We start from the raw sequence: 23,830 nt of genomic DNA on the forward strand, positions 1-23,830 counted from the left end.
GGCGTAATTTTTTTTCAAATTTTTAAGTTGACCTGAAATGGTACCTCCCCTTATAGGTGTTCTCTTTTTTTTTTAACTTTTTGCATTCAATTATCTCCCAAACTGCTAAACCAATCAGGCTGAAATTTTTTTTTAAATTAGTAGAAATTATAAATTTTATACCCTAATATTTTTTCCTAAATCGGAAGTAATACATTTACTCTATAGAATCGAGGTTTTTTTTATGTTTTTCTCATAAACCTTTTGGTTTATTGAACTAATATTTTATATCTATAAGTTTAAGCTTAATACCAAGTTATGTACAAAATTTGGTAAGCATCCGTCAACCGAAAGTTATAGTTTACCCTTGTTCGATTTTTCTTCCACAATTTTTTCGGCACCTTAAACAAGTGTGCTCTTCGCGAAAAAATTCAAGTATAATTCTTGTTTCAATTTGATGATCACTAAATTTAATAAACCGGAAGTGTGATTTTTTCCTCTTAGAAATATATGAACGTATCAAGCTGAAAATTTATATTTGTATTCTTTTCATATACATAGATAAAGTCATGGGTTGGTCACATCCGAATTTTTTTATAATTCTTTCTGTTTTTGATTGATCTAACATCAACATGAACTGCTTTATACTAGTTGATCAGATGTCATATTATAATATTATATGTACAAATTCATATCATAGAACCAGATACTCAATAGCGATTTTTTTTCAGAATTGAATTTGCTCTACTGCAAATATCTATTACATTGACCGCAATCTATCGGCCAATATTGACGTAAAATGATATTAGAAAAGTTGTTGGAACAGAATACCAATTAACACAAAACGCATATAATCAACCTTTTATATTTCTTACGCAATTAAATAATGGAATTTTGACAGATAACTCAATCACTAGATAACATTTTGACTATCGAAATTTAACCAGGTAAGTTGTGTACATCTTGCAATACGACAATTAATTAATTTATTTTTATCTTAAATTTATATCAGGAATGCCTAACAGGTAACCCCAATACGCCTTCCTGGCCAGAAGCATTGTACATTTCATAGAAATATTATTAGTATTATACAAAGTACATAAATACATATCAATTTATATCCACAAAGACATCTATGGTCAAATTTGTACATTTTCAGCATTTTTAAACAATTCAGCGAGATTCAGCAAATACATATCAATGAACATCCACAGAGAAATTTGTGGTCAAATTTATAAATTTGCAGCATTTTATACAATTCAGCGAAATTCGAGAATGCTGAAAACTCAAGATTTTGCGAGAAAATGGGTATTGAAATGAAAATGAGATTTGAACCCGTGGCCACTCTGCTTTAAACCAGTGCCGGTTTTAGGGGGGGGGGCTGGGTCGGGCGGCGCCAAATAAGTTAAGGCACCGCTCGATGCGTCAAAGACGCTTTAAATTTTAAAATTAGAGCGCCAAAAGCCATACAAAATTTTAGATTTAGATATTTTTTTCTAAGGGTGCTTAGAAAAAGTTGCCCGAGGGTGTTAAGTTTTAAACATTATATGCTAACCATTAGTCTATTCTGCTGGCTAATGAACACGAATCTGCGATTAGTTGCATTTAATGCAAATTTGCGATAAGTTAAACGATTTTTTTCTCACAGCTAGAGCACACAATATGTATTACACGAAAAAAAAATGTATTTACGTACGTCGTTGCCGTGCTAATTTTTTATTGTATGAATAACATGTTTACAACACCTGACGTGGGGTATATTAGCGCGCGTTTCGCAAAGAAGCTTTCAGACGATTCGGTCACTTCGTACGTTTCGTTGCTGAAAATAAACGTGAAACAGTTACATACATACGACATCTGGTTACAATCGATTTGGATAAATTTACGCTCCCAAATTTTTCAAGTATTGAAAATTTAGCGGACAATATGGTATTTTTTATTGTGATTTTTCTGCAATGATTGTAATAATAATACATATGTACTATGAAACTAATTCAATCGTTTCAGAATAACAATGAAGTTGATACTAAAGGATATTTATATCCCAATTGCGATTCTAGTGTGTGGCTAAGGTCATGCGAAGAAGAAATTATACAGCCTATGCAAGGTGTTCAAAAAGGTAAAATTGTGTTTATATTCATGTTTAAAATTTTTAAAAACATTGCACCATGACAAATAAGTTCAAATCAATCAACCTGACATTTATAGTAATGCTTTTAATTTTAAAATGATGAAGAATTATCTATTAAAAAATGGTCCAAATTACATATCTTTTAAGGAAGTACTTACGTAAATATATAGGTTATCAGATATTTACAATTTTACTTAAAACAAATTAAAGTTCATAGATGTGCCGACATTCTCAGATGGTTTTTTATTTTATCTATGTACGTAGTAACAATAGATGAAGTTTTATGATCATGAGAAAATTTTAACTCGAGATGTTGACTGATTCGAACTTGGAATCGATTACTGATCACGTTTTCATGATCTAGAAAAAAATGTGTGTGTGTGTCAGTGTATTTTGGGAATTTTTGAACACTGTTCGTCCTATCGAACTAAAACTTAGTATCGGTTAATGAAATTCTTATCAATATAAATTTATCTTAAATATAATTAATAAATATATTTAATAAAATATTATCTTAAATTCTTATCAGTAAATGTTTTTCAAATTTTTAAGTTGACCGGAAATGGTACCTCCCCTTATATGTACATAGGTGTCCTCTATATTTAAGTTTTTGAATTCAATTATCTCCCAAACCGCTAATCGAATCAGACTGAAAAAAAATTAAGTGTAATAGAAATTATAAATTTTATACGCGAATATTTTTAAAATATTTTTTTCTAAGCCGGAAGTAGTACTTTAACTATAGGGAATCGATGTTTTTTTTTCTCAGAAACCTTTTGTTTTATTGAACTGAAATGTCATATTTAGAAGTTTAAGTTTAATACCAAGTTATATACAAAATTTGGTAAGCATCCGTCTAAGCATGTGTGCTCTTCGAAATAATTCAAGTATAATTTTTGTATCAATGTGATGAAAATAAGAAAAGAATCACTAAATTTGATAAACCGGAAGTGGGAATTTTTCCTCTTCGAAAAATGTCAAAAATGTTGTGACCACGATTCTTTCCTCGGTTACACGACAATTGGTGCAAGTCCAAAATGTTCAACGACAAAATGTACCCGAAAATTAGTGCACTGACAAAATGTACCCGCGACAAAATGTACCCGCGACAAAATGTACCCGCGACAAAATGTTTAAGCGACAAAATGTTCAAAAATGTTCAAAATGTTCAACCGTATCCAATATTTTCTTATTTAAATTGAAAAAAAAAACTTTCTGAGCGTATGAACTGCAGATTACATTGCATTAGTTTATATGGCAGGGCTTCTCAACCGTCTCCAAAATTTTCTTTATTTCAAATGAATAATTTACTTTTTATCGTACACATCGCGGGCGTTATTAAATTAGTATAAATGACAGGGGTTCTCAACCGTATCCAATATTTACGTATTTAAATTGAAAAAAAAAACTTTCCGAGCGTATGAACTCCAGATTACATTGCATTAGTTTATATGGCAGGGCTTCTCAACCGTCTCCAAAATTTACTTTATTTCAAATGAATAATTTACTTTTTATCGTACACATCGCGGGCGTTATTAAATTAGTATAAATGTCAGGGGTTCTCAACCGTATCCAATATTTTCTTATTTAAATTGAAAAAAAAAACTTTCTGAGCGTATGAACTGCAGATTACATTGCATTAGTTTATATGGCAGGGCTTCTCAACCGTAATATAAAATCTTATAATGAAAATAAATAAATAAAAGCCAAAATTACAAATCTTTTCTTCATATGAAATAAGTTGTATTCAGTTGAAAACAAAACAAAAATCATTTAAACATAATATGAGCATACAAAATAGATAAAGAAAAAAGATCATTATTTGACATGTATTTTTAAAATCATTTTTAAATTTATTACTTAATTTTGTAATAATATTTATTTTAATAAATAAACAATATTCAATTAAAATAATACATCATTAATTGTAAGATTAAAAGTGATCTGCTCTCAAATAATGGAATCATCATAGTTCGAACTGTTGAAATGCACATGTCATTAAATTTAAAACATTAAAACACAAAATTTATCAATTTTCAGATTAAAACAATAATTGTTAAATTAAAAATTTAAAATACCTAACATCAGTGACATATTTAGTTATAATATAATTGCTTATCAACAGCTACCGCTGCATAAAAAATATTGATGTCATTTAAAAAATTTGAGTATATTATGACTTAATTTATACATTCTTAAATAATAAGAAATAAATAAGCAAAACGTTGTGCATTTGATGGAATATCGATAATAAGAGGAAGCTTTTATAAAAAAAAGATACAAAAATGTACTAAAAGGAAATAAAAATATTGTATATAATATTAAAAAATCCATAATTAGTAAGATTAAAAAATGGTATGACAGTATTTAAATAATGTAGATATATACATACATATGTACATTAAAAGGAATTTAATATTTTTCATATTAAATAAGTTTAGTTTAGTTTTAAAATACAAGGATTTAAAATTAATAACTAAATATAATATACGTAAGTATGTGACTAGATATATAAACTAGAACCCTGTTCGCCCTTGACTTGACTGCTGCGAGAAAAATATCCTGTGTACGCACCTGAAAATGAATGTTATATATTATTTTATATACAAAATTTTAACGAAATAATATTTTAGAATAAAAACTAACGTGTTTAAAAATTATACGATATTCCTCTTAGGTATGTCTCCAAACTTTGTCGATTAGCCCAATTGGCTGTGACGTTTTTTATCCTCTCTGCCAATTGTACGTATTTCGGCCGCTGTTGTATTCCCATAACTCCGGAGTTTAGTTCTTCTACTAACTTCTCGGTCTCGGCTTGGAGACCTTGAAGGGCTTTCAAAAATTTCCAGAGGTTTGGAAATTGGGCTCCAATTGTATAGCCAACTTTCATATGGCAGCCTTCCACTTCGTTATCTGTTTTTCCATAATTATGTATTATTCGGTCTCGAACATTCCATATGTCAGTATTGTTAACTTGATAACCTTATTAGAACTTTATAATACCAGAGAAATTATAAATTTATTACATAGATATATGTATATTTTTCTATAATAAATGTGATCGAGCTTATCAACTGTGAATAGCTAAAAATTATTATTCTAATGCTACAAACCGAAGTTGAAGAGGACATTGAAGAGATTTTGAACCCACCATTTGCCTATTGTCCTAGGGTTTTACGCAAAGAAAAAAATGCATTCAATAGCCTCTAACATGAGGGTAGTAAAATTTTATAACCCATTTGTCTTTTTACATATTTTCGTCCATTTGTGTAGACAATTCATCTGTCAATCATAGAACTAATTTCAAAATATATTATTGTTTTGCCATCTCTATTCAACGCGCGTGATTTTTTTTACATTTACATTTTAATTGCATTTTACATCAATCGTGTGTCTTTTACATGTCAAAATGAAATTTTGTATGCAACTCTTACGCATAATAGTTAGTTGTAAATGATGCAATATTAATGTGAAACATAAAGGAGGTATGTAAAAATAATTTTAGCTGGGGATTAAGGAACCCGTTGCCCAAAAAAAAAAGGTTGACTATTGTAAATTTCTAATGTCTGCCTTTTTTACATACCTCCTTTTTTCTCCAATACAATGTCCGATTCATACATTTGTTTTTTGTTAAACACTAAGTAAAATCTCTCCATCATAAATCCTAATAGTCGTAATTCGAGACTTGATTGTAAAATAATACATTAAATTTATCTAAATTAATATTTGATATTCTTGCCATATAATTGTATAATGAAATATTAAGTTTAAAAAAAACTTTCATTTTACATATAGCTTGCGAATGTACACTAGAAGACTTATTTGCAGAAGAAATAAAATAATTGCATTTTTAAACAAAATTTTGGAAAAAAATTATGTGAATTTGATTTAGAGACGCCGTAAAGGTCACATTCAATGTTAAAACTCGAAGTACACGTGACCGCTGGCTGGGAACTGTTTTATCAAAATAAAACGTGGCGATCAACGTTTATTTATTTATATATTATCTTAGCTATCAAGCTAATTTTAAAATTACTTAACTCTAAAATTTATAATTATCTTATATGTACTGTCCCTCACAGAGGTCTTCGGTGTTAAACTAATTCAATGACATACGCTTAAAAACTAAATTATTCATTTGAAATAAAGAAAATTTTGGAGACGGTTGAGAACCCCTGTCATTTATACTAATTTAATAACGCCCGCGATGTGTACGATAAAAAGTAAATTATTCATTTGAAATAAAGAAAATTTTGGAGACGGTTGAGAAGCCCTGCCATATAAACTAATGCAATGTAATCTGCAGTTCATACGCTCGGAAAGTTTTTTTTTTCAATTTAAATACGTAAATATTGGATACGGTTGAGAGCCCCTGTCATTTATACTAATTTAATAACGCCCGCGATGTGTACGATAAAAAGTAAATTATTCATTTGAAATAAAGTAAATTTTGGAGACGGTTGAGAAGCCCTGCCATATAAACTAATGCAATGTAATCTGGAGTGCATACGCTCGGAAAGTTTTTTTTTTCAATTTAAATACGTAAATATTGGATACGGTTGAGAACCCCTGTCATTTATACTAATTTAATAACGCCCGCGATGTGTACGATAAAAAGTAAATTATTCATTTGAAATAAAGTAAATTTTGAGAACGGTTGAGAAGCCCTGCCATATAAACTAATGCAATGTAATCTGCAGTTCATACGCTCGGAAAGTTTTTTTTTTCAATTTAAATACGTAAATATTGGATACGGTTGAGAACCCCTGTCATTTATACTAATTTAATAACGCCCGCGATGTGTACGATAAAAAGTAAATTATTCATTTGAAATAAAGAAAATTTTGGAGACGGTTGAGAAGCCCTGCCATATAAACTAATGCAATGTAATCTGCGGTTCATACGCTCGGAAAGTTTTTTTTTTCAATTTAAATACGTAAATATTGGATACGGTTGAGAACCCCTGTCATTTATACTAATTTAATAACGCCCGCGATGTGTACGATAAAAAGTAAATTATTCATTTGAAATAAAGTAAATTTTGGAGACGGTTGAGAAGCCCTGCCATATAAACTAATGCAATGTAATCTGCAGTTCATACGCTCGGAAAGTTTTTTTTTTCAATTTAAATACGTAAATATTGGATACGGTTGAGAACCCCTGACATTTATACTAATTCAATGACATCTTAAAATGATATTCAATGAGTCACAATGACATTAGCTTAAAATGTAATTGTTCAATTTAAATAAGTATATGTTGGTACGGTTGAGAACACCTTTAATTTATAATAATTTAATAACATCCGCGATCTATACGATAAAAAGTACCATATACATCGATAAATATAATACAATAAAAAGTTACTTTTGCCATTAAAATAGGATAATTTAGGATTTTTGAACATTTTGAACATTTTTGAACATTTTGTCGCGGGTACATTTTGTCGCGGGTACATTTTGTCGCGGGTACATTTTGTCAGTGCACTAATTTTCGGGTACATTTTGTCGTTGAACATTTTGGCCTTGCACCAATTGTCGCGTCCCCTTCTTTCCTCACCCCTGAACGTATCAAGCTGAAAATATATGTACTTAGAGCTGATAAGGTTTTGGCCAAAATTCTTTAGCCGGAAGTAGTATTTATTTTTTTTAAACAATATTTCATTATTTTATTTTGACCTTTTAAATTATTTTAATCTTCTTGATATTTATTGTGTATAATTTATACTGATAGTGATTTTAAGTAAAAAAAAAAATGGAACAAAATCTGACAACCGGAAGTAGAACTTTTGTCTTGTGTAAGTTTCCCTACATTTGCGCTCAATTTGTATCGAAAATGCTCTCATAATTCTCTAAAATGCTCAATTTGAACGTGTATGTATAATAAATATACACATATGTATGTAGAATTGTCGAAATTTTATTTTATTTATATATATATATATATATATATATATATATATATATATATATATATATATATATATACGTCCAAAGTTCTAATTAATATATTATATTATGGCCATAATTTGGAAAACACGTAAATTCAAAATTATTTATTTACCAGGAGAATGAAAACTACGTATTTTGTTAATCATAGTATGGTATCAACTTTATCAATTTATTTCCGCTTTTTTGAATTTTTAAAATTATACATAGAAGTGGATTTAGAATAGTCCTAAAATATAGCACAAATATGTATATTGTTTTTGATCAAAACTGGATTTTTGCGTTTTACAAGTTTAGCTAACGATATAATATCAACTCGTAGCTTTAAGCACGAGTTTTATTGTTAACTGCATAGTCTTGGGCCTAAGTTGAGAAATTTAGCTGGCGTAGCTATTTTTGAGTGATGAGTAATTTGTACAACAAATAAGTATTTTATTCATTGCATGATACAATCAACTTGCAATGATCACTATATTTCAAGGACATAAAATTTTTATATCATTAAAGATCAAACATTATTACAATCAAAATTCTTTTTACTTTTTCTATATTTTAAAAATGAGCTATAGAATGTTATTAATTTAAATTTAAAAAATATAGGTGAAATACCTCCCTGGTTGAATGGAACATTGCTGAGAAATGGTCCAGGCTCACTTAAAGTTGGAGATATGGAATTCAAGCATCTCTTTGATAGTTCAGCTCTATTGCATCGGTACATTTTATTTATATTTAAATTTTACGCCATTTAAATAGCATTTATGAATGAAAATAAACAATATTTTATTCTAGGTTTGAGATTGCTAATGGATTTGCAACGTATCAATGTCGATTTTTACAATCCAAATCATATAAAAAAAATCACGCTGCTCAAAGGATAGTTGTCACTGAATTTGGAACAGAATCCGTACCGGATCCATGTCATTCAATATTTGACAGGTTTGTAAATTTAACAATATAAAAAGCATTCTTTACACTAATTAGTATAATGGAACCAATTTAATTACAATTTAGGTTTTCTGCAATATTCAAACCGGGAGAAGGTTATTCAGATAATGCAATGATATCAGTGTATCCGTTTGGTGATGAAATCTATACATTTACAGAAAGTCCTATAATTCACAAGTAAGTTTAAATCTTTAAAGTAAGTAAGTTTGAATGTTTAAAGTAAGTAAGTAAACAAGTAAGTTTGAATATACAAGTAAAAGCTATTGATCTGGTTAAATGTGTACTGATAATTTCAGAATAGATCCTATAACGCTTGAAACACAAAAGAGATTGAACGTTTCAGAACATGTTTCAATAGTGAATCACACATCACATCCACACGTCATGAAAAATGGTAAATTTAGTATATTTAAAGTACATATAACAACCTAGTAGAATAGGTTTTAATTCTTTTTACGCGACATGCTTTCAGGTGATGTTTATAATTTAGGATTAGCCATTACTAAGAAAGGTCCAATGTACAACATAATAAGATTTCCCAGGAACGAAAATAATGGTAAAATTTCAATGCAATATATGATATACTTATACATATGTATATAACAATTATTAACAAGTGCGCGTAAACAGGAAACATGTTTGAGAGTGCACATCGAGTTGCGAGTGTTCCTGTAAGATGGCCTCTTCATCCTGGATACATGCATACTTTTGGTAAGCTTTATTTTTATTTAATTATAACCTTAATTAAGAGCCTTATTGCTTCAAAGATTATGATTATTATCAATTCAGGTATAACGGAAAATTATTATATAGTCGTTGAACAGCCTCTATCAGTGTCTGTCTACAAGTTATTGAAAACGCAATTATCAAATAAACCAATGATGGGTTGTTTTAAATGGTATAAAAATCAAGATGTAAGTTAATTAACTTGTCATAAAATATATATATATATAATATGTTTGAATTTAATATTCCAATTAAAACTTATACTTATAGACAATATTTCACATCGTCAAACGTTCAAATGGAAAGGTACTGCAGACTTTTCACTCGGAAGCATTCTTCTATTTGCACATAATTAATCAATATGAAAAAGACAAGCATATTGTAGTGGATATATGCTGTTATAAAGATCCGGCAATGCTCGAATGCATGTATGTGGATAGTATGAAAGTAAGTACTTATCTATTGTATGTAATTTACAGCAATACCTTTTCAGGGAATCACTTACCTGCATACATACCGGAGCACGTTTCATGTACCTACTAAATTAACAATAAAACTCCTTTAAATATCTGCAACATGATATAATCGATGACATCATTACCTCATCCCACCTGTCCTGTTGAATTAAAAATTTAGTCACTCATATGAGCTCAGAATGGCAATTTATATTCAAATTTTTATTAATGTTCAACATTTTAAGACTATTAACTGCCATAACCTTGACACTCCTATGTGGCGTTAAAATGAAAGCTTCAAGATTAATTAAATCTTTTTACTAAAAAACAATTTGTTAATGAAAAGACTAACCAAACCATCTTCAAATGTAACTTAATTTCATAGATTGAACAATTTATTTATGTTAACCTGATGGACTTTTAGACTATGCAGAATAATCCTGAATATGCAAGCATGTTTCGTGGTAGACCAATGCGATTTGTGCTTCCTTTGCAAGGGGAAAAAGTCACACTCGAAGCATCCGAGGCTAAAGCCTACACATTACCTGGAGGAAAAATAATGGTAACGCCTGAACTGTTAGCTACTATAGGTTGTGAAACTCCAAGAATCAATTACGATAAGTATTTAGGTATAAATAAACAGAATTACTAATACAAGTAAACCATCTGACGATTATAATTCTCAATTCAAAACTTTTAGGACGACCGTATCAATATTTCTATGCGATCAGTTCCGATGTGGATGCTGAGAATCCTGGAACGGTAATTATAACCACACTTTTCATAGTAAAATTGAGTAATGGTTAGAGACTCGTATTTTGGACATTTTGGTATTAATGCTTAATGATGCTAAAATTCGGAATAGATGCTTATAGATGCTAAATTCGTAAAATATGCGAATAGATGCTAAAATAACAAACAAAAGTGAAATTTGCATAAAATTTATATAATTAATAGACAATTTAGAAGGGTCTTCCTATCCTTTGCCCATTTATTATATGAAGAAATTGAGGGGATAAAACAGAGCTTGCAGTTTACCATAGACGGTGTTTTTCCTGTCGAAACCAAGCAACTGCTTTTGTCTACTACTGTAAACAAAAGAAGACAGTTGGAGCTGTGTATCCAAAAGCTGCTCAAAAAAGCGTCTCAAAACTAGACTAAATGAGACAAATCTATTCCTCCAAACATTGAGTTACTATTCGATCCATCTGTGGCAAGTACAAAATCTAATATTAATGTTAAAGAAACAGTTTCGTTTTTTAGAAACCTGCCATTGTTTAATGTATTAACATAAGCTCAATGTTTGGAAAGATGTCAGCACAGTTTTAGACAATTAATAGAGAATATAAATAGTGAATCCACGCCGGATGTATTGCTATTATTGATGGCAACAAAAATTAAATATGAAGTGTTTGGTTGTGCAGCTCTAAAATCTATTTGGTGTCCTGTCAATAGTGTAGATGCTGAAAGGTATTTTAGTAAATACAATATAATTGTTACCGATCGTCGCACGAATCTCAAAAACGAATCCCCTAAACGCTAAAATGGTAAAAACGACAAAAATAGATGCCCAAAATACGTGTCTCTAGTAATGGTCTTTGGATTTTAATTTGAATTAAATTGCAGTTAATAAAAGTTGATGCAGTGAACAAAAACAAGATGACGTGGTCTGAAAAAAATTGCTATCCGAGTGAACCTATATTTATACCCAGACCTAATGCTGTGGTAAAATTATTATTAATGCATAAATTACGATCGGTATGTAAATGATGTTCATATATATAGCATGTCCCTTTTTTTGCAGGATGAGGATGATGGTGTTGTCGTTGCTGCTTTAGTTTGGGGTCAAAACCGTAGCCACGAAGTAGGTTTGTTGGTACTGGATGCAAAATCTTTAAAAGAAGTGGCGAGGACGACATTTGTAACACCGTCTCCGGTACCCAAGTGCTTGCATGGATGGTTCTTGCCATCTACTTGAAAGTGTGGATTAACATAGTGACCGATTGATTTAAATTGTACATTAGATGCAATTATATACATATGTAGGTCTATAATGATCTCGTATCATGTTCAGTGTACATTACATATTTTTAAAAAGTTTGATGTGGAAACATTAGTATTTTAATGTTTAGTGTTGATGTTTGGAAATAAAATTAAGACGTATAAAAAAAGTTATTTTATTTTTAATCCCTTACACCACAAGCATAAATTATGATGAAATGTATGTACAAAATTTACATTTAAAAATGCAACACAGGTTGGCAAATACATACATACGTATAAGTATGCACGTATAATTAATTCATAATGATACATCATAAATATTTTTCATTAGTTCTTGCGAATATAATGTTGATAAAATAAAAAAATCTAATGTTATATAAAATACATCTTTTCAAATCATAGAAATATCAAAACCTAAAACTTCACCATCAACGGACATATAAAATTTAATATCTACAAAGAATTCATTAAATTAAATTATTTTATTTTAGACTAAAATTTATAATAAGCACCTAAACGCAAATATTTTTTTAAATAATATAATATATAGTATGTATACATATATAGTTAACGAATTAATAATATGGAAGTGGGGTTTACTATATTTTACAGGATAAAATTGCATTGATCGCTATTTAATACATAAAAATCGATATGTTTTATCTATATCGAAATTTAATCTTATTTTATTATTTTTAAATATGATTTATGATTAACGTAAATTGCAGTTCATAAGTATATGCAGTTCTTTTACCTAAAAACTAATTCATTAAATTAAATAACTTGAAACTATAATACATAACAATGTGCAACGAAATTAGAGTGAAAAATAATTTTGCATATTTTAGAATACAAAGGTAAAAGAAATAAGTGGAATGTTCATACAACTTTTTCGTCAAAATATATAAAACATTAAATAAAAAAGATTTACATTGAGTATTATAAACCAATAATTTCAAAAAGAAGAGATTCTTGTGTATACATTTTAGAAGTAATAAGTACTGTATTGTTCCGAATATGTACATATAAGGCAAGGTTTTTAAGGCAACACAAAAATATTAAAAAACATAGGGGGGGGGGAAAGAAAGGTTTAACTTTAAATTCAATATAGTATGGTAGTAAAGGAAAATATTTTTTTTCTTAATAATAAATAGAGATAAAAATTATCAGTACTTATTGGTTATACGGGCGCATCCGAGCGTCGAGTTCCACTAACGCATACAAATACATGATAGTTTCAAGAATGTCCTCTAAGTGTCGCGAACAGTAAAGTGGTATTATAAATATGATAAAACATTGTGGTACGGCTCGTCAGCACATGGAAAGTTTATGTGGCGGCATAAAATACGAAACCCAGATAAATTTCGAATAGATTTTTCTCTACAATAAGAAAATATTGGTCTCCACCAGGCCATATGTATGTACATATGTGAAATTATAATACATATATAAGTATGTATGATCAGGGCCGGTTTAATGGTGCAGTAGACTAGGCACGTGCCTGGGGGCGCTGCGAGGCGCCCCCATTTTTTAATTTTTTTGATTATTATATTGGAAAAATAAAAATAATAATTTGGCTTTCTTTGAACTTCTAAAAAATTTTATATTCAACTTAATTTTTCTACTCGAAGTAACAATACTGATCGTAAAATATGTATTATAATTTACGAGGAACGCAGGAAGTTGACCGTCAAATATCAACGATATGCGAATAAACTGGTAAAACAGCAAACTGTCGTCGGTACAAATGGTAATTTGGAATTGTATTTTATATAAAATACCGTTAAAACATATGTATGTATATATATAAATATATATCAGGGATGGATTTGCTTCACGAAATTAAATATCTTAACCAATGATATTAGAAAGAAGAAATGTCAGTCTATAAAATTCTTCAGTTTATTGTTGAATATAAATTAATGTCTTCATTACCGAATTTATTCATAGCTATCCGTATTTTATTTTGTTTTATTAATTTTTATACATAAAACATGACTTTTTAATAAAATTTTTAAATTTAGTTTTATGTTTTTGTCTTAATAATTTTTTCTTCAACATAAAATTTATTGTTTAAAATTTAAAGGGGGGGGGGGGCTCTGAAACAAATCTGCCTAGGGGTGCCATATACCCTGTATGGCCGGGCCAATGTATGATAAAATCATTTGAGAAATGCGTTTCAGTTATTTATTGATATATAACGTCAATCACTGATTACATACTGTCACTTTACTAAAACTGTTCGTGGCCCCTAGAGGCCAATTATGTAAATGTCGTGCATTTTTATGTGTAAGTGTAAGTGTGTGAATTTAATGCGTGGATGCGGATGTATAACCAACAAGTACCAAATTATCTATTAATTACTTAAAAAAATTAAGTATTTCATTCGTTTAAGAGGGCTGGACCGCAGCGCCTTGTCCATACAAACGTATTAGACTTCTCCCTTCATCAATTATGGCACTGGAGCAATTATTTTTTAATATGCTATGGATATCCTATCATGTTTCTATTATTTTTTTTGATTTTTTGATTAATCAAAAAATAAAAAAAATAGAAACATGCCTATGGTGGATATATGTTAAATAGAATATTAAAAAATAATTTCTCTAGTGCCACAATTGAGGAAGGGAGAAGTCTAATACGTTTGTATGGACAAGGCGCTGGGGTCCAGCCCTCTTAATAAATGCACGATTTATTTGAATTTTTTTGCAAAAATCTTGCCTACCTATTTTCTGACAAAATTATTGCAAATTAAAATATTTTTAATTTTAAAAAAAATCTTTAGAACGCATTGTTTAAATGTCAACAATTTTCAAAAACACTTATAGGAATTTTAAAATTTATTTTATATCACAATTTATTTGTGATAAAGAAATTACCAATTATTTAATATTTGCTTTTAATACTGATACCCTGTATGCGATTTAGACGTATTAAAACAAAAGACATCCAGCAAATATCAACAAAACAAATTGGAAAACTAAATAAAATTAATTCCATCACCAGTTGGGCTTAGTTTGATTAATAGACCATTGCTGATAGGTATTGTTAGGATCGCACACTAACAAAGACAACAGTTTCGTATTGGGATGAAGCGCCAAGCATTTATTATACACTCTGTGCGAGATCATTTTAGTCTCCGACGAATACACCCACGGTCCGTCTACCGTACCCAACCTGCAGAAGGCAATTTTAATTCCTTGAGAATCTGCTTCGACGCACCGCTCACCGACACCTAACTGTCCAGCACTGTTCAAACGGAACAGTTGATTATTTCCCATACCATGACAGAGACCTGTGCCGAGATAAGCAGGAGCTGCCCTTCCCATCGTATCCAAGCAAGTGTTCCCGGCGACGGATCTAACCGTACCCCAATGCTCATTCGGTGGCAACTTTGGAAATTTATCATAAACATCGTAAGCCACGTTATCCATGAACCACGAAAAACTTTTACAATTCAGTCTATTTTTAAGCTCAATCTGTTCTGATATATCGCCCATATCCAAAAATCGAGCCATAGGCTCTCGGGTATAAAAGAACTCTTTGTGCTCTTCGTCGAACCAAGTTTCAATGACTCTCTTGTAGTTGATTGTGATCAGAGGTCCTTTTTTCTTATTAGCCAATTTGCCAAAGCTGTACGGCATAAATCCTCGATATACGTGACCGACGCGTGAACAAGGAACCCACTCTATGCTGCCACCGCATTGCCATATTTTAAAACTCAATTCGAAATTCTCACCACCCCAGACTAGTAAGCCTGGATCATACGCGCCAATGTCAAGGAAAAACTGACGATTTATCGCGAAAAGTCCTCCGGCATGTGTAGGACTTTTGTAAGGTTCGGAATTGTGCGCTCTGCGGCGAGCTTCCTTATCGGGAAGTTCGTTCTCTTTGTACAACATTCCCCATTCGAATATACCCCGATAATGATGGCCGTTAGTGTAGACGGGTCTGTACTCGAAATTCTTGTGGTCGATTCCGTCGATGACGGGAACGGTCATAACAGTCGGATCACGGTGGATGGGAGCTAATAAAGGAGGCAGCCAATTAGCGTTGACTTCGCAATGAGCGTCCAAATAAACGATGACATCCCCCCTGGCTTCTTTGGCACCCCGAGATCTTGTACGAATTAAACCTTCTCGTTCGGAATTACGAATGAGACGAACTTTCCCATCGAACCGTTCAATGTCCTTCTCCAATTTACTGCCAAGGTCTTCTTTATCCGAAAAATCATCCACCTGAAATAACAATACAAAAGATTACAGGTTGACTCAAGTATTAGAATGTTTTCAAGAGTTTGGCAATGGTCTGTGACTCACCAGAAGTACTTCGTAAAGCATTTCAGGCGGTGAACGGTTAATAACGGAATGCACTGTTCTCATCAAGACTGACCAGCCCTCGTTATGAAACACTATGATGACAGACGTCGTCGGAAGTCCCTTCGGATAGTCCCAATGCTTACACTCTTCCAGTCTAGTATCAGGTATGGATCTATCGAGGGAAATTTCATCTGAACAAGCCAAATTCATTCCGTACTGAGATTCAGACTCGGCAATATCGTTTGCTTGATTGTCCCTCATAATGTGTGCCTTTCCCTCTTCACCGGGACCTTCTCTCTTTTCTATATGCTGTTGCTCGAAGTTTCCAAGACCTATAACGAATAATAAATATTAGAATACATCCCGATTTTAAATTAACACATTACCTAATGGAACAATAATAATTCGATACGTTTGCAAAATTAATATATAATATATTTAAGAGCCGTAGTACGTGTGTTTATCTTTTTTCATGTAAATTAAAACCAGGAAAATATTGCATACATGTAAATAGTTTTAGATAGTTTCATAATACACCAGATTATATTCGATTTAAATTGGTGATTTCGTCATATGGATCATCCTGGTTTAAATGGTTTAAAAATATATGGTTGATAAGCTATGAACCTGATAAGAAAAAACGTGCATCTCGTATTATATTCTCAATGGATTATTACTATCAAAGAATTCATTTACCATTCAAAAACATAATTAATTTAATAAGTCATTACACGACGCTTAGAAATATGATGTGTGGTTTAGAAGTTGTGTTTCAAATTGCAGGACAATGCGAGTCCTGAATGGTAACTTTCATGGACATTCTGAGTGGATTGGCAATGCTATATATAGGCCAAGTATGTGGAACAAAAGTTGAAGTGAACCTGAGACGAGAATAGGAATTTCGCTATGGTGTCGTAGAGAGTGCTGCGCGTCGGGACTCGGTAGATTGACCGCTCTGTCTCCATCTCCATGTCTCCTCTGCAGCAGCAGAATCACCAGGCCAGTGAGCACCAGCGCCACAATCAGTCGGCCGCGTCCCCAACGCATCCAAACACGCATCTTCGTTAGTCGTTAATTAAAATCACACAGCGAACGGGAGCGGCGAATAGAGGGATCCAACACCGCACACGTCAACAAGCCGCCTTTCGACAACTGTCAGCTGTCATAATAACAGAGATATACACGGCCAGCTTCTATCCACATTAAATCAAATCAAACTTTTACTGACTTATTTCAAACCCTGTCTTAGACTGAAGACAGCTGAAGTGGTTGCTTCTGCTCTCATATGACAAGTTTAAACTAATTTTGTCTCACTTCTTGTATCAAATAAATAATTATTTATTCTGTTTGTTCCAATTATTTATTACAGAGACTCTATATATTTTCAAAGAAAATCTTATAAGACATTACCCAAGCTGCTCAACGTTTCTCATAGTGAAAGTTTCACGAACTCAGATAAAATAATTAAATTATTAATCAGCAAGTGAGTAACGTACATTATATGTACATATATTATTATATGTACAGGCCAAATGTGGCTACAGTTATTCTGAGGAACACACTTATAAACTTTGCAATAAGCTATTATGTTCAGTTTACAAGTTTTAGAAAATTCATATTGTTACATAAAGTAAATTATCAAATTTTAATTAAAAAATAAAAATTTAATAATGACCCTTTAAATCAGAATTATAATAATTATATTTTTCACACTAGCACATACATATGTACATACAATTGGTAGAAATGTTAAATATTTTTCGAGAGATCTGAGAAGATATCCTACTATCTCGAAAGTAGGATATCTGAGAAGATATCCGTTCTCGCATGCGTCACTAAAATCTCGATTACGGAACATCTGGAACCCGAAAATTCCATCCATGCGAGATATCATACTAACGAGAACTCGAGTGCCAAATAATCCGTTTTCGCGATTTTCGTGGCAAAAATTATCATTTGCGCGATGGTGATCGTAAAAATGCATTCGAGATCGTTGCATTCTTGAGACATCCAAATTTTCAAAAATGCTCAAGGAGAACTAACGCAATAGAATTCCACAAAAAAGCTTCAACGGGTATTTGTATGTTATCCAAGGATGCTAACTTTTTTTTGTGTCTATTGCGTAAGTACTTTTTGATCGCCTTTGATAATAAGGACTTCTTGAAACTGCGCCACCATTCACTGCAATTTAGTGCATTTTTCCGGGAACCTTGGGCGATTGCAATGTGTGAAATAATTAATTTACCATTTCTCAGATGTTTTTTTTTAATTTCCATTTTGGCAACATTGATCAACTACTCAGGGTTGTAGGCTGTAAACTTGTAGGCTTGTAGGTTAAAATCAATTTTAAGGTGAATTCCATCAAAATATGTATTGCTTTCATTTTATCTACGAAAGAGTTGATTATAATTAAATATTTGCATTTACTTATTTTGTGTTTGCGTATTTTTACAGTGGATATTTCGCAAATACGTCACTGACCACGCACATGTTATCTGTCAGTTACATAGTATAGTATTTGTATACCTGTCATCATGGAGGACTTGAAGGAAATGTATGGATTTTTAAGCATAAATTCAAGAATGGATGTGAAGTCCATGGCACTTCAATACATATTAGGTAAAAATTCGTGTAATATCCATGATTCGTTTTGTATTCACATTAATATTTACATGTATGTTCTGATGTAGGATTATCTGGTAACGTCGAAGGAGTGAAATTACTCACGCAGTGTCCGGAAATCCTCGAACAGATCATACTGCTTTTGGACGATGAGACCATTATCAAGCAAGATGCGCTGCTTTGCATGATCAATTTAACGGCAGAAGCTGTAGGAGTCGAAAGCCTGATTCGTTTTGAATCTGCTAAACTTAATTTTAGTAAATCCGGGGAACAAACTCTTATTACGAGACTAGTAAACATCCTTCTCAGCCGCTTCGATAATGTATGTACATATATGATTGTATCTAAAAGGATCTGTTCTATATATGTATATAATATTGCAATAATTTAACGTTTGCAGGATTCAGATGCTGCTTGTATGTTGTTATGTAATCTATCCAGATCCGAAGCTCACTTAAATGAGTGTGTGAAAAGTATAGCTCCCCATTTACTTCAAATAATGGAAGCGTTTACAAATACTAGACATAGCAGAGTTGGAGCAAAATATCATTATATAGGTATTCATAATATGTATTCATTCATATATATATTCATTCATATGTACATAAATGTTACACAAAGTACATTGCACTCAAATAAGTCTGAAATCAGGCCCGGCCCGAGGGTATATGACGCTATATGACGTTTCAGCGCCCCCCCCCTTAAATTTTTAAACAATAAATTTCATGAAAGTTCTTGAAATTTTATGTTGAAGAAAAATATATTAAGACAAAAAATAGATTTAAAATTTTTATTCAAAATAAACACATTTTATGTATAAAAATGAATAAAATAAAATCAAATACGGATAGTTATGAATAAATTCGGTAATGAAGACATTAATTTGTAATCAACAATGAATTGAAGAATTTTATAGACTGACATTTCTTCTTTCGAATATGATTGGTTAAATATTTAATTTCGTGAAGCAAATCCATCCGTAATATATATTTATATATGCATACATATGTTTCAACGGTATTTTATATAAAATGCAATTCGAAATTACCATTAGTACTGACGACAGTACTAATGGTATTTGGAATTGGAATATTAGGCTGTTTTGCTAGTTTTATTCATGCATCGTTGATATTTGACAGTCAACTTCCTGCGTTCCTCGTAAATTATAATATTTTACAATGAGTATTGATATTTCTAGTAGAAAAATAAGTTGAATATAGAATGTTTTATAAGTTCAAAGAAAGCCAAATATTTTATTTTTATTTTTTCAATTTAGTAATTAAAAAAAAAATATATATGGGGGGCGCCTCGCAGCGCTCCTTGTCTATGGCGCCCTAGGCATGTGCTTAGTCTGCTGCACCTTTGAGCCGGCCCTGTATGAAATGCTGCAATGAGGAGAGATATGAATTGGAATATGTGAGTGAGAAGTATGTCAACAGTAGTAGATAGAGTGGAGCAAGTGAAGAGATTGAAAAGATAGTTAGAAGAATGGACGAAAGGTGTACAGAAGTAGTGCTCTAATGGTATTCGAAAGAATGTAAAGGGGTCAAGGAAGGCTACTAGGAAGATGGGTAGATGAAATGTGTGGAGTGAGATGGATGAGAGTTGTTCGAAACAGACAAATATAAGCGAATTGGAGAGGCTTGTATCTGAATGGTTCAAAATGATATTATACATTGAAAATGGTATTTTTAATAATTATTTTCTTGGGAATTTAAACATCTGTTTTTGTTACAGGGCCTCTTTTTAGCAATCTGAGCGCCCATAGACAAATCCGTGATTGGTTTTGCAATGATGAGTTGAGTCAGGGTGGAGCAACTAAAATAGTTAGTTTTTGCCGGTTTGAAGAGTCGGCAGTACGACGAGGTGGTGCTGTCGGTACTGTTCGGAACTTGTGCTTCGATGTTGACTTACATAATTGGTTACTCGGACCGAAGGTAAGCTATGCCATGAACGCTTTTTAAATTAATTAACGTTTTCTTCAATCGTGTTTTTAATTTTGGAAAATATTTTCAGGTCGATATTTTGACATATTTGCTTTATCCATTAGCTGGTGGGGAAGAATACGAAGATGATGAAATGGTGACTTTGCCACCTACACTTCAATATCTCCCACAAGATAAACAAAGAGAGGCTGATCCCGATATCAGGCAAGTTTTACTTTTATTAAATGTTATTGAATGAATTAAATATTAATGAGCGTTAAATAATTTATGAACTTTTTTTTTTCTTCTAGGCGAATGCTATTGGAATCTCTTAATAAGTTATGTGTAAAAAAATTTGGAAGAGAATTTTTACGGGATAATGGCACTTATTTTATTCTTAGGGAGTTACATAAATGGGAAAAAGATAGAAAAGTACTCTTAGCTTGTGAGAATGTTATTGATATATTAATCAGGTAATTTTTGTATATACTTTTTCTTTCATTTTCATTGTCGGTACAAAATCTCATGAATGTGTTGTGTATTGTATTTTTAGGAAAGAACATGAAATGACGGTTGAAGATATGAGTACTGTTGATGTTCCAGAAGAATACTATGAAAAGTTTTCTAAAATGGATGATGATTTTTTGTCGAGTTTATAAAATTTTTGTAAACATACATATTATATTTTTTTGTAAATATTTTTATTTAACTTTTTTATTTTACATTTTTTTATTATTATTTAAGGTGAAAAATAAAAAAATGATTGATCTTTAAATATGTAAACGTGTTTTTGATTTCTCACTCTTTTTCGGTCTATATCCATTTATTTTATGTATATTGAAATGCGACTAAAAATTAACTGTATTTGTAAGATAGATTTCAAAGGCATAATTAATTATTTGAGCCAATCTTCTTTATAAACAACTAGCCGTATTACCCGGCTTCGCTCAGTATTTGTAATATAAACCGCTTAAACATGACTAATAACACTGAGCAACAAAAAAAAATACCAGAGCGGAGACTAGCCAATCTTAACTAAGTTTGACCCACTGAATTCGAATATGATATTGATTTTTGTTGGTGGGTGATCGTGTTTTTATGAATAAATAAATAAAGTGATCGTATAAATAAAGAAAACCAATCCTTATAAACGTGGTGAAATAAAATATTTGCCAAATAAATGAAAAATAGCACGGAAAAAAAATCCGTAAAAAAAATATATTTTTGACTTAAAATTCGCTAGACAATTAATTAGAAGTATTTTAAAGCAATGAAATATAACAATTAATAGGACAAATATCTGACTATTGATTCCAATACTCACTTTGAGCGTAACAATCCTAAATTTTGAGTTAAAGACCGCAAAAGCCAAAAAAATGTAAAAATCGCGAATTTTTTTAAACGCTCATATCTCGTAAACGATCACCCACCAATAAAAATAAATATCATATTCGAATTCAGTGGGTCAAACTTAGTAAATACTGGTTAGTCTCCGCTCTGGTAACTCAAAAACGTGATTTTTTGTTGTTCAGTGTAATCTAATGGTAAACATTTTATCAAAAAATAAAAAAAAAAAATAAAAAAAAAAACGCGACAAAACGCAAAAACGGACGCGTTGACAAGTATGGAGATTTCAAAAATACTAATTTTAGAATACTAGGAGTATACGTTATGCATAGGTATGTGACGTGCGACGCAGGGAAGTGGGGACCTGGCGCTAAGCGTCTGACATGTGCTCCTGATATTGAGCGACGGGTGAGGTCATCGTCAGATGCGCTGCGCGAGAGCGTACACACACATCTATGAAAACACACATTCGTTCATCATTTCGAACGGGTGAACGGCGAGGCGCATTCGTACGCGCGCGCGCCTATAAATTACCTCACAGGATATTTATATATGACATGTGTATTACTTTATTTTAATTCGAGTATCAATTCCTTTCCGAAGCCACCCGTTGAAATCAACGGGCACAACACTAGTATTTCATATTTAGCCAGCAGTATTGCTCAGTGGTTCTGTTAATGCTAACCACCGAGAGGTTTCCCGGTCCAAGCACTGGGTTGACCGTGGTTCAAGATAATGTATTGAGTGTTTCTGCAGTGCTGCTGGTCAGACTTGGATATTTGCAGTGGCGTCACCCTAATGGTTTCCATGGGTTTCTGGAAACCTGTTGTTAAAAATTAAAAAATTCCGGAAACCCATTATTTAATCTAAAAATTCATATAATTTTTGTTAAAAATTATACAAATGTTGAAAATTTAATGAACTTCATGTAATAGTGCCTTGGACGAAAACAAATTTATATTTAATATGTAATTTCGAAGTATTGTTGTTTGGGAATTTCGTTAACAAGTCAAAATTTCTATGACGACGATTCGATTTTTTTTTCGAGCCAGCAGCATAGCTCGGACGTTAAGCTTCTGCTTACCGTCAAGAAGGTGCCGGGTTCTATTCCTGAATGAAAATTAATTTTTCAGAGTATGCTGTTGGTCAGACCTGGATTTGTGACTCCAGGTTGATCGTTTCCTATCAGAGTTTGCCAATTTTCTCTGATTTCATTGTTGAAACGGTTCCCGGAAAAAAAATTGGCTAAAAATCCTTCCTACCTACTATGTCACCACTATTTGAAATTTGATGGATGTACAATAAAAATTTATGTACAATTCATAGATGTCTCGTTAATTTGCGAGTTTTTTCAGTGTCTCGCAATTCAACGACTTATAATAAAAAATGCTGCATTTGTATTTGTAATTGGCCAGGAAGGCGCATTGGG

The 23,830-nt window shown here is 31.6% G+C and overlaps 3 protein-coding genes across 3 annotated transcripts; 2 read left to right on the forward strand and 1 right to left on the reverse strand.

Moving 5' to 3' along the window:
• Positions 1-1,750: 1,750 nt before the first annotated feature.
• ninaB (neither inactivation nor afterpotential B) lies at positions 1,751-12,349 on the forward strand. The gene is made up of 14 exons (XM_077430270.1): positions 1,751-1,908; positions 1,987-2,098; positions 8,659-8,770; positions 8,848-8,994; positions 9,070-9,180; positions 9,300-9,397; positions 9,476-9,559; positions 9,634-9,714; positions 9,793-9,917; positions 10,000-10,176; positions 10,609-10,813; positions 10,885-10,946; positions 11,811-11,909; positions 11,989-12,349. Exons 1-14 carry the CDS (start codon positions 1,906-1,908, stop codon positions 12,160-12,162), a joined length of 1,590 nt encoding a protein of 529 aa, XP_077286396.1. The 5' UTR covers positions 1,751-1,905; the 3' UTR covers positions 12,163-12,349.
• A 1,430-nt stretch (positions 12,350-13,779) lies between these two features.
• On the reverse strand, positions 13,780-17,661 carry Pgant7 (N-acetylgalactosaminyltransferase 7). The gene is made up of 3 exons (XM_077430269.1): positions 17,389-17,661; positions 16,508-16,839; positions 13,780-16,426 (listed from the first exon to the last, which is right to left on the reverse strand). Exons 1-3 carry the CDS (start codon positions 17,564-17,566, stop codon positions 15,188-15,190), a joined length of 1,749 nt encoding a protein of 582 aa, XP_077286395.1. The 5' UTR covers positions 17,567-17,661; the 3' UTR covers positions 13,780-15,187.
• A 1,124-nt stretch (positions 17,662-18,785) lies between these two features.
• Positions 18,786-21,834, forward strand: LOC143910497 (protein HGH1 homolog). Its single transcript, XM_077428996.1, has 8 exons — positions 18,786-18,858; positions 18,962-19,126; positions 19,198-19,451; positions 19,530-19,686; positions 20,867-21,066; positions 21,146-21,279; positions 21,366-21,527; positions 21,608-21,834. Exons 2-8 carry the CDS (start codon positions 19,042-19,044, stop codon positions 21,711-21,713), a joined length of 1,098 nt encoding a protein of 365 aa, XP_077285122.1. The 5' UTR covers positions 18,786-18,858; positions 18,962-19,041; the 3' UTR covers positions 21,714-21,834.
• The last annotated feature ends 1,996 nt before the right edge of the window (positions 21,835-23,830 follow it).

The sequence above is a fragment of the Arctopsyche grandis genome, chromosome 4 (genome assembly GCF_051622035.1).
Source record: "Arctopsyche grandis isolate Sample6627 chromosome 4, ASM5162203v2, whole genome shotgun sequence".
Taxonomy (NCBI): Eukaryota; Metazoa; Arthropoda; class Insecta; order Trichoptera; family Hydropsychidae; genus Arctopsyche; species Arctopsyche grandis.

Excerpts from the sequence above, each read along its gene's own strand:
- ninaB (XM_077430270.1), top strand. Across the intron at positions 8,995-9,069 it reads TGTCATTCAATATTTGACAG|GTTTTCTGCAATATTCAAAC; the intron begins GTTTGTAAATTT and ends ATTACAATTTAG. Across the intron at positions 10,814-10,884 it reads CAATTACGATAAGTATTTAG|GACGACCGTATCAATATTTC; the intron begins GTATAAATAAAC and ends CAAAACTTTTAG.
- Pgant7 (XM_077430269.1), bottom strand. The coding sequence starts at position 17,566 with ATGCGTGTTTGGATGCGTTGGGGACGCGGCCGACTGATTGTGGCGCTG. Across the intron at positions 16,840-17,388 it reads AATTCCTATTCTCGTCTCAG|GTCTTGGAAACTTCGAGCAA; the intron begins GTTCACTTCAAC and ends TATTCGTTATAG. Across the intron at positions 16,427-16,507 it reads TGCTTTACGAAGTACTTCTG|GTGGATGATTTTTCGGATAA; the intron begins GTGAGTCACAGA and ends TTGTTATTTCAG.
- LOC143910497 (XM_077428996.1), top strand. The coding sequence starts at position 19,042 with ATGGAGGACTTGAAGGAAATGTATGGATTTTTAAGCATAAATTCAAGA. Across the intron at positions 19,127-19,197 it reads GGCACTTCAATACATATTAG|GATTATCTGGTAACGTCGAA; the intron begins GTAAAAATTCGT and ends GTTCTGATGTAG. Across the intron at positions 19,452-19,529 it reads TTCTCAGCCGCTTCGATAAT|GATTCAGATGCTGCTTGTAT; the intron begins GTATGTACATAT and ends TAACGTTTGCAG.